Source organism: Morone saxatilis, unplaced genomic scaffold, assembly GCF_004916995.1.
Source record: "Morone saxatilis isolate NCDOM2014 unplaced genomic scaffold, NCSU_SB_2.0 Contig15, whole genome shotgun sequence".
Lineage (NCBI taxonomy): Eukaryota > Metazoa > Chordata > Actinopteri > Moronidae > Morone > Morone saxatilis.
In genome coordinates this window covers 21,217,087-21,227,546 of record NW_023339707.1, presented here as the reverse complement: position 1 = coordinate 21,227,546, position 10,460 = coordinate 21,217,087, and the positions used below count along the sequence as shown (strand labels likewise).

The 10,460-nt window shown below is 41.3% G+C and overlaps 1 protein-coding gene across 1 annotated transcript; it reads right to left on the bottom strand.

Moving 5' to 3' along the window:
* Positions 1 to 5,259: 5,259 nt before the first annotated feature.
* ptpn1 (protein tyrosine phosphatase non-receptor type 1) lies at positions 5,260 to 10,169 on the bottom strand. Its single transcript, XM_035657077.1, has 6 exons — positions 9,799 to 10,169; positions 9,043 to 9,180; positions 8,705 to 8,914; positions 8,363 to 8,524; positions 8,105 to 8,265; positions 5,260 to 7,850 (listed from the first exon to the last, which is right to left on the bottom strand). Exons 1-6 carry the CDS (start codon positions 9,859 to 9,861, stop codon positions 7,559 to 7,561), a joined length of 1,026 nt encoding a protein of 341 aa, XP_035512970.1. The 5' UTR covers positions 9,862 to 10,169; the 3' UTR covers positions 5,260 to 7,558.
* Between the last annotated feature and the right edge of the window lie 291 nt (positions 10,170 to 10,460).

The window sequence follows — 10,460 nt, the reverse complement described above, 5'->3', positions numbered from 1 at the left end:
ATCACGGATAGCAGCTTGATATAATAGTAGTCATGTGTGGGCTTTGACATGTACATATTACTCAACAGGAAGTAGGGTGTGTTGCTGATGGTGGCAGCCATGAAAACATTCACCACCCACACTAGCTTAACAATGTGAGCATCCACACGTTTACCACCTTACCTTTCACCTGAATCCCAAATGCTGTTGTCGCAGACACGAGCCCACTGACAAGCATTTTTGTGTGTGTGCGCTTCTGTCACGGATTCAGTGTTCCATCAGTGAAATCGAACCCACAATCATGTATCAGATGCAACAAATAGTCGTATTTTTCCATAGCTGCTATGAAGAAGAAAAAAAAACATCAACAATAACCCAAAAAGAACACAGTGGTGACATCTGCGGTTTTGAGCAGGCAGGTCAGTCAGCTTTGTTTACATGTGGACCATATTTCGTCGACGTCATTACTCCAGGATGCGGGAACTTTGAAACGCACTAGGGGAAGCACCAGCTCCAACCCCTCAGTATTTACGCTATGACCTACATGCATGAACTTAGCCTATGACAGTCGAAGGGCTATATGTCACATCGCTGTCAATTTGTGACAGTTGGTCGACAGCAGCAGCAGCAGTCAGGGGGACAGGAACAGGAAGAGGAACTGCTCACGAGTGAATGTCTCAACGTAACTGAGACTGAACCTCTGGCTGAGACACTTGGAGTTTAAATGAGAACAACAACGCAGTGTTTTTACATAACAGTCATGTTGCTTGGGAAGGACAGAGAGTTTTATGATGAAGATAGATCACTCTGCTATGTTTAATACGTTTACTTAAGTACTAATATCACAATGTAAAAAAATACTCTAATGCAAGTAGAAGTCCTGAATTAAAAAAACATACTTAAGTACAGTGGTATTATGAGCAACATGTGCTTACAAGTAAGTAAAAGTGCTTGTTTTGCAGAGATATTGCCCAATGTGGCTGATACATTATATAACATTATACAATTATTAATACTGATGCACTAATGCTTGAGTTGTATTTTCCTGTTGCAGCTGATTGTGATGGAGCAACTTTAAGTTATATACAGTTTGATCAAAGGGTCACAAGATAAATCTGAGGGGTCGTGAAATGATTAATGGGAGAGGAAATAAGAAGGAATTAATTTCTGTAACATGAATTTGTATTCAGTTTTTCATCTTTTACTAATGTTTGCTTTTTTAAATATCGGGCCTTGAACAGTTACTTGAATTAAACCATCTGAGGGGTTTAGAAGGTAACTGCTGACATTGAGGCTCGCTGGTTTAATCTTCAAAGGAATAGTTTGTCCTTTGGGAATTACAGTTTATTTGCTTTGTTGCCAAGAGTTAGACTAGCTTAGCTTAGCACAAAGACTGGAAACAGTAGGAAACAGTTAGCCTGGCTCTGTCCAAAGCAAACAAAATACATCAACCAGCACCTCTCAAGCTCACTAATTAACTCATTATATCTCCTACACAAACTGAAGTGTACAGACACAACAGTGTTTCAGTTTCAGTTTTATCATCCAGCTTTCATCAAGTCTAATTTTTACACTTTGGTTTTTAGTTCATCAGAGAGCTTTAAAGGCTGAGTGTGTAGGATTTAGTGTCATCTAGCAGTAAAGTTGCAACTAACTGAACACCACTCACGTCTGTAGTTGATAGCCTGGGAATGAGAATGGGCAGTGAAGCGCAAAGGAGACAGTACCTTGTGAAAAATGCAAAAGGCCAATCTACAGCCAGTGTTTGGTTTGTCCCTTCTGGTCCACTGTAGAAACATGGTAACAAAAACAGAATGATTATATATTCAGGTGATGATACACAAATGAAAAAAGCGGCTTGCTGTAGCTTCATATTTGGCGTAGATGACATGAGGGTGATACTGATTTTCTTATTTAACTCCTGGCAAGAAGAAAATGTCAAACTATTCCTTTAACAACACATTACACTAAGTATGAATCTGTAAAAGTAACTAGTGACTATAGCAGATAATCAGATAAATATAGCAAAGTAAAAAGTACATTATATCCCTCTGGATTGTCGTGGAGTATAAATATTAAGTAGCATGAAATGGAAATACGCAAGTGTAGTTAAAGTGCCTCAAAACTTCACTTAAATACAGTTGCCCCACTTTGCCCCACCGATCGATACTGAACATGTTCTCACACTCATTCACTCATCTGCCTTTTTTTTTAATTTTGAAATGATTAGGACATGAAGAGGCATGGTTCACCTGAAAGTACTCACACTTCCTGGTATCAAACTTCCATTGTATGTGTGTGTATGTGTGTGTGTGTGTGTGTGTGTGTGTTTGTGTGTTGACTCAGACTTTGCAGAGTCACACTTGGAAAGCTCTGACTCCCCTCGCATTCAGGAATTTCCTGATCCACACTCGGCTCCCTGCGAAAATGATCTGCAGGCTACAAAAGAGACTTACAGTCAAAGATCGTCCCACCCACCCTCACAGCTGGCCTGCTATTGGGAAGTTCCAGGTTAATAACTAAACTCAGGACACATGCTGAAAGAGTCAGCAGGGCAGGGCAGATATCCTTTTTGGTCGATTGTGAATGTGTCAGCATTGTGCAGAATTAGGCTGAGTAAGGAGGCACTGTAGGACAACACAGACTGCACTTCTGACATTTATTCAAGTCATAACCTGATCGGAGGGATCTTTGGAATTCATCACCAAAAATCACTAAACATTAAAAACGTATAGGTAGATGACATGAGATATGACATACATTCACAATAACAGCTTATTTATAATTAGTAAAGTAACCAAATGACAAAAGTCTTCACCACAGACAGCATGAGTCAGGAAAACACTGTAAGATCAGACGGTCTGTAGTTTCAATAGAAACAATTGTGGCTTTAAGATGACTTCCGGTCACACCTTGATTGTAGTTGCAGATGAGAACGGCCTGTTGCTGCCTGTTCTTGTTTGGCTTTGACGTCAGCAGAGAGTGGTTCTATTACTCACTCTGTTTAAGTTGCATTCCAGTACGGCACGTACTAGTGCCTGCCTCTTATTTCCCAAACAGGAAGTTCTAGCTCTGACTGTTGCCAAATCCTCCGCACTACGCCAGTGTGGTGGAGTTTACACAAGCAATTGCATGTGTCTCAAGACTCCTTCCTTCCCTCAGTGTTCACTGGCCATCATTATTGTCTTCCACTGCAACAAACCTAAACTTCAGTTTGGACATCAGCTTTAAGATTTTGTGTGTCAGTGTATTAAAGGGAACTGGGTGTGTGTGTGTGTGTGTGTTCACAACAAACTGTTGAGAAACTATTTTATATGAGTAATGCCTGTGGTGAGACTGGCCAGATTAGGTAGAGAGAATTCAAAGACCAGTTTTGGAAGCTAAAGAACATATTTATAAAAAAACACTCTTCATGTTGTTGGAAGCAAATAGATTTTAAATCAAAATGAGAGTATATTTGAATAATTGTGGCAGGCAGCATTACTATCCCCTTAAAAACTGAAGGCAGTGTGTGTTCTTCCAGCTGAGGAACACTCCTGACTCCAGTTCACTGTAAATAAAAAGGTATCATCAAGAAAACAGGAAAGAGTGAGTTGCAATGAAAGCCAATGTTTCACGGTCTCAGAGAGCCACCTTGTGGTAGTTTTAAAACACTACACTCATCCCCTCTGGAAGCAGATAATTATCAGTACTTTTAATGTTTGATACATTTTCTGCAACACAATAAAGGAAATGTAAAAAGCACAATAAGTCTTCCTCCGACTGGAACATTTACTGACATCATTGGAGGAACCGTTCATAAAGAGTCAGCTGTAGCAGCAGTAAGCTGTAATGTCTTTATCCATTCTCAATCAATCATTTACTGGTGTTTTACAGATCAGTGAATTACCTTCCATTGACTAGTTAAACAGTTTGAGCTGCACACAATGGACCAAAATCTATTTATTAATAACTTATTAACACTTTTAATTAGTAGGACTTAGTAAAGTCAACATTTGTAACTGCAGCCTTGACGGCTTATTTAGAACGTGAGGAACCCCTAAGCAACTATTAATAAATTACCAACATTTATTTAACTGTAAACCCCAAAAAAATTCTAATTAATGGCTCATAACTGATCTATAAAGTATTAGTAAATTACTTATTAACAATTAATAAAGCCCCTAATAAAAGGCGATGTATTAGAAAGTTGTACCAATACTTCCAAAAACGTCAGAAAAGGTTATTTTATTGACATTACGCAGCAGCATTTTATTGATCGATGACTTAAAGTTATTACTAATTATCATTAAAATAACAACAGGAGATCTGAGGACACTACTCCTGTTGTTAAATCTTTACATTCACTGCCAGTAAGTTAGAGAACTGACTTTAAAGTGTAAACATCTATCAAAATACATCTCTGATATCCCTGAACAATGAACCGAGTAGATCTGTGAAGTCTTAAAGAAGCAGTCCGCTGGTAGAACCTCGAGTCAGAACCAAAGACAGACGGAACCAGTGGCTGATATTGAAGACATCTTGGTATCGTGTCGGTATCTGCGTTTGTTATCAGATATGTGCTGATATTTTTCTGGTGAAATACTGTGGCAAGCAGCAGAGTAGTTCTAGTTCTTCTACTAGAATTAGTTGACAATGTATATGTTAAATTATTTTACGTGTTAATGGATATTTGTCTTAGATATTCTTTAATAAAGTTTATTGTTTGGAAAGTCAACTTTTATCTAAACAATTCACTGTATCGACCGATTTCATGTGAAAATAGCTGCTGTGAAAAATGTCTATTATATCCATTTTATTTCTCTCGTTATATATATTTACTTTTCGACTTGACTTTTGTCCATTTTTGTATGTTTTTAAACATTGGAATCCATTTCTCCACCTTATCTAAAAGGTATATAATAATATAAATACGCTCTCCTTTCTTCCCTATGATACATAAATCAACCGTAGCTGCAACAGGTCAGATTAAAATAATAAGTATTATTCATGCAGTTTGTGACTATGATGTAGATTCATTACATTGCTCATTATAATATCTCTGATTAAATGCAACCTGCTCATTCAGGTCACAGAAAAACTGCCCCTAGTGAAGGAAGCTGCCAACTCTGAAGCTGATTATAGTTTGTTGGACGATTGTAGCTCTGCAGCCTGTTCTCTGTGTAACCAAGTTATAAGGAAAGTGTCTCTTTGTGGCACATTCACAACACACACAGTTCAGTAAGACACATCGGCCTTTTGTACTCATATTATTGACCCAACAATGAGATAAAAACACAGTGATGTGTGACCTTTTTATTACCATAGTCATTGTTCAGAAGTACGACTGAGAATGAGGTTATAGGTGTAAATCTGTTCTACAAACCAGAACAAATCAACAGTAGACTTTTTATTTTTATTTAAAAAGGAAAACAAATGTAAATAAAAAAATACATGTTTTTGAGCTCAGCATTGAGTATAGAAAAAACAGGTACAACCTGGTGCAATGGCTGCACAGGTGCTGAGACTTTACCTCTGGCTAAAGCAGGACAACGAAAAAAAAACAACAAAAAAAGAAACTCAGCACACTGAAACCTGATTTGAAAAAAAAAATATATATATATATCTAATAAGAGTTTCCTTGGAGAGGACATTTATACATTCTAAAGAAAGGTACAGCTGTCGGACTCAAGTACTGAACTTTAATCGAGTCACAAAAAGTAAACTGAATGCTAGCAGCTCAGCTAATCTCTTCTTAGGACAAACCTCTTAATTCACAAATGCAGCATGCTAAAAAAAAACAACAAAAAACAACAAAAACAAACAACGTAATCATACAAAAACAATATTGCCAGCTCAGAGCCGCGCCATGATACGACAGATAATCACTACAGTGTATTGTTTTCATCCCTGTGCTGGTGTTTGATTTTTGGTTTGTTCAAAAAAAATCCCTGTTCAAACTCAGAGTTTATAAAGTAAAGGGTGACGCACGTTAAGTCTTTGTATTGCTGGCGAAAAGAGTCGGCCGTCACTTCCTTTATCTAACGTCTTGGACTCGCTGGTATTTGCACTCGGACTTGGCCATTGGTCTCGCCAAATACTCTACAGCTGGTCTCCACCGAGTCCAAACACACACACACACACACACACACACATATATTTATTTATTTTCAGAGGTAACTTCAAAACAAAACCACCGATGAAGCGCGCTTGTTCTGAAAAACAGGTATTGATTTAATTCATTCAAAATCCAAAGAACGGGCGCTGACATTGGCAGCCTGGTAACCGCGGTTACCGGGTTAGGTAACCGCGGTTACCGGGTTAACTAACCGCGGTTACCGGGGTAACTAACCGCGGTTACCGGGGCTGCCAATGTCAGCGTCACTCGCAATCATACGCCTGCATCTCACTGCATCGGCAAAAGGCAAAAGCATTATTTTTCATTTCAGTCTCTCTCACCTGGACTCTGGACTCTGGACTCGACTGGTCCTGGTCCTGGTCTCGGTGCAGCACTACGTTAACTCCGCCGACTGAACACGCGTGACTTGTGACTGCGTGTTATCAGATGCATTCAGGTTACGATAGACATTCTCTCGCCGTTAAAAAGCCTCCACGCATTTGTATCCACTGCGACTAAAAAGATGTTCTCCCAAAAAGAGTAAGTAGTAAAGCAAAAGCCGGTTGTTATAAATCTCCAGATGGCAAACGGAGAAAGAGACACTTGTGTTATTATCGTCACCGTTGAGCCGCCGGGGAGAGAAAAAACGCAAAAAAGGGAATCGGTCACCAGGAGGCAACCCAGTCTACATCTCACATTTGACGTATTGTAAATGTTTAAATTAATATTTCTCACAGAGTCGATTGAACTCAAGCATCAGTAGAAAGCTCCACTAACTACCACACACACACACACACATACTGCATGTATTCATCTAGCACGTCTCTCCCGCAGACCCACACGGGCCGCGAGTGAGGACAGATCACAATTACTTACTTTCACATATTTCACCTCACTGTAGAACAAAAAAAGCTTCTGAAGCGTCTTCTTACTGGCATCATTTCAGACAGGCTGGTCAAAAAGAAAATCTGTCTCTATAATTTTCTGATCTATTTGTGTAAGCAAAAGACAGACACGGTGGAAAGACGTGAAATCCTAGTGGACACCTTGAAATGGAAGAACACAAACACGTTTGGTATATAAGACAGGAGATGTAAAATGGGCTGACGGGCCATTCATCCTGGTTCACAGAACAGGGGAGATAAAACAAACCATTTTCCTCTGCGGACCGCGATACGTATTGTTTGTTGAGTCTGTGTTTAAGTCGGCACACGTGTTTGGGATATGACACCTGAAGAACAGAGGCCCTGAGCATCCAAGATGACACATGGAAAGAACGGTTGGGTTACTCCCAACCAGCCAACCCCTCGCACTGCATCTGTAAAATAAACCAGTGAACCTGAATCTGCAGAGGAAGTCCAAAGAATCCCCTCACTCGCAGAGCAAACCCAGAGTCAAAGCAGGCTGAGTGGCCAGCCGAGTCCACTTTGCAACATCAGTGGAGAAACAGGGAGAACCAAGAAGGAGGAGGAAGGACAGACATCAGTGGAAATAGGCTCGATAACATACGTAAGCGCTGAGAGCCAGCGCCGTGCCCAGGCACACGTTGGTTAGAAGAGGGGACCAAGTCCCCGGCACAGGAGAGCTTTCCTTTGGCTGCTCCTCTTCCTCGGGCTGCTCCTCTTCCTCGGCCTCGTGCTGCTGCTGGGATTTGGTCGGAGCTCTGGCGGTATGCTCTTCGATTCCCACGCAGCCATCGAGCTGATCGGCATCGTCAGGAGGAGGCTCGGGGGCAGCGACGTTCCTCTTTCTCAGCTCCGACTCCTGTGAGGACCTGAATGAAGACAGAGAACAGCTGTAGTGTGGTTCAGTTTGGTTTTATCAGATGGATTTAACAGCACCAGCTCCTTTAGAATAGAACAGAAGACCTTTATTGTCACTATACGCATGTACAATGAGATTAAAAGCTCCAACAGCAGCGTAAATATAAACAAAGGACATAAAGTATTAGTAAATGTGCCTGAGGAGGTTCAAATGAAGCCTACTTATGTTTCCTCAATTAAACTTTCAAAATCATTATTTGTTTACCCCAGACTGCGGATCTCCATCGGCTGGATAACCTCAGCGTTCTCAGGGAAAAAGGATGGCTCAACTTTGCTGTTGTGTGGGTCTCTTGGAGGAGGAAGAGGAGGAGGAGGGGAGAACTCCGGAGGATCGTCTTCCTCGTTTGAGAGCTCCTTCCACGACTCCTTGAGGAGAAAAAAAAACAAAAACCCTTTGAGCAAACACACTTTACATTAAATAGAAACTTAAGAACAAAGAGCAAGGTAGAGAGGAAGGACTTGCCTGCAGCGACGTATCTCCCTTGATGTACTTGGCACCTTCAATGACAGCCAGGTAGGAGAAGCGAAGTTGATCTGCCGTCTGAATCAAGCCCATTCGATAGCGTCGCATCTCCAGCAGCACATCACGAATCCGCACCGAGGACGGGTCTTTACGCATGGACATCTACACACAACAGCGAACACATTCAGTGCGTCAGAGGCTTGAGTTTGATGTTACTGTTACTTACTAACGATCGGAGGATCTCGTGTTGTAACGCTGGTTCTTTTTGTCAGCTCATTTCCTGCACAGTGTCGCCGAGAATGGCAATGTCATACTTTCTCAATAGCAGAACTCAGTACAAACCAGTAAGAGGCAGGTGTCCACGAGACAAAATGTCCCCGAGCGTCCGATGCCGGCGCTGCAGTGCACCACCACCGGTCCCTGGTCCGAATTCAGACAACCAGACTCTCGCACCTTGAACAGGAAGTTAAGGAAGGAGGCGGGAGACTCTGGTACCCCAAAGTCCGGCCAGGTGGTATAGTGAAAATGTAAAATCTCACGAGTCTCTTCAGTCTGGAAAGGAAGATCGGAGAGAAAACAGACACGGAGGAAAGATTAAAAGACCGAAGAACATCTCCACTAAACCCTAATCTGAAACCACACTTTTAAAAAAACAACAACTCTAGGAATAAAATACTCACAGACAGATTTTCCAGCTCCAGCTGACGGACTGTATAGTAAGATTTGATGTCTTCTGAGACAAGAGTAAGCTTGAAATTGGTATCTTCAAAGACAGCATCTCTCTCCTCTCTCTGTGGCCAATATTGGGCACATTTGACCTAAAAACCAAACAGAGGTGCACATTACAGATAACAGACGCAGAAATGCATAACATATTGACACGGTCACACGTTGAAGTGTAACTACACCCTTCAATTCTTCATGCTCCCTCCCTCACAATGTAGAAAATGCATCAGAGACCTGCAGGGGACAGAGACTTAACGGGGTGTGGCCTCGACACCGATCGGCGTGATTGACAGGCTGACCACAGCGGCGCAGCAGAAACAGCGAGATAACGAGCAGCTGCTGTCAAAAGTCTCTGCCCGAGCTGGAAACACGAGTCCGCTCAAGGTTTTACACTCACTCGAGGCACTTTGACAGCTATTTGTAAAAGCTGCTCAGTTTTAACACCAGCTTTAATGTGTTTAATGTGTTTCATCACAGTAATGTAACAGCAGCTCAAAAAACACGTTCGAGGGTGGAGTACGTCTTTGAAATCGCACTGTATGCTGGACAGGAAAGTAAAATTCCACCTCAGGTTAATAAATCTCGCATGAAACATGTTGTTTTTATATTTATTTGATAAGCGATCATAAATATATCAACCGCTAATAATAAAAAAACAACTATTTGTACAGCGGCAAGTGGAAAACGTTATTGTCGAGCCGTGTGCTTACAGATCCTTTCTCTATGACTCGGTTCAGCATCACGACACCGCGGGTCCTCTGCTCCCACACCATCTCCCAGAAGTGGCCACATGTGTTTGGAAGCGGTCCCTGAAAGAGAAAGAAGGTTTTATTCTCCGTAGAACGACAGAACACCAGTGCATCTATTTAAACATGTATTGAATGTAGTGAATCTGCAGCCAACACACGTCAAAAAGTCCTATTTTTGTTTGATTTATTCACTAAAACCTCTCAGCCTCTTACTGTCCAGCTGCAAACATCCAGATGAGAGACGAGAATAACTTATAAAAACGTCGATATCTGAGTCCCCAACAGCCACAAGCTTTACGAGCAGAGCAAGCCCGAGTTGTGACTCTTTCCCGCTCCTGGGTTTCACAACCCGCTCAGACTACAATTAAGGACGTACTGAGAGAACACCTAAACCAAAATAGCTAACATTAATGTAGAAAACATGTAACTAGACATATAGAAAACACTCTTTCTCATCCCTGTGCGCTGTTGTTTATATTTTACATGATCGTTTTGTACTTACTTTTGAAAAACACTCATTGTGAAGTCTTCCCAGTGTCACAGCACTTAAGAAACTACTTTAATTGCTTCACACACACACACACACACACACACAACACACCCACACACACACAACACACACC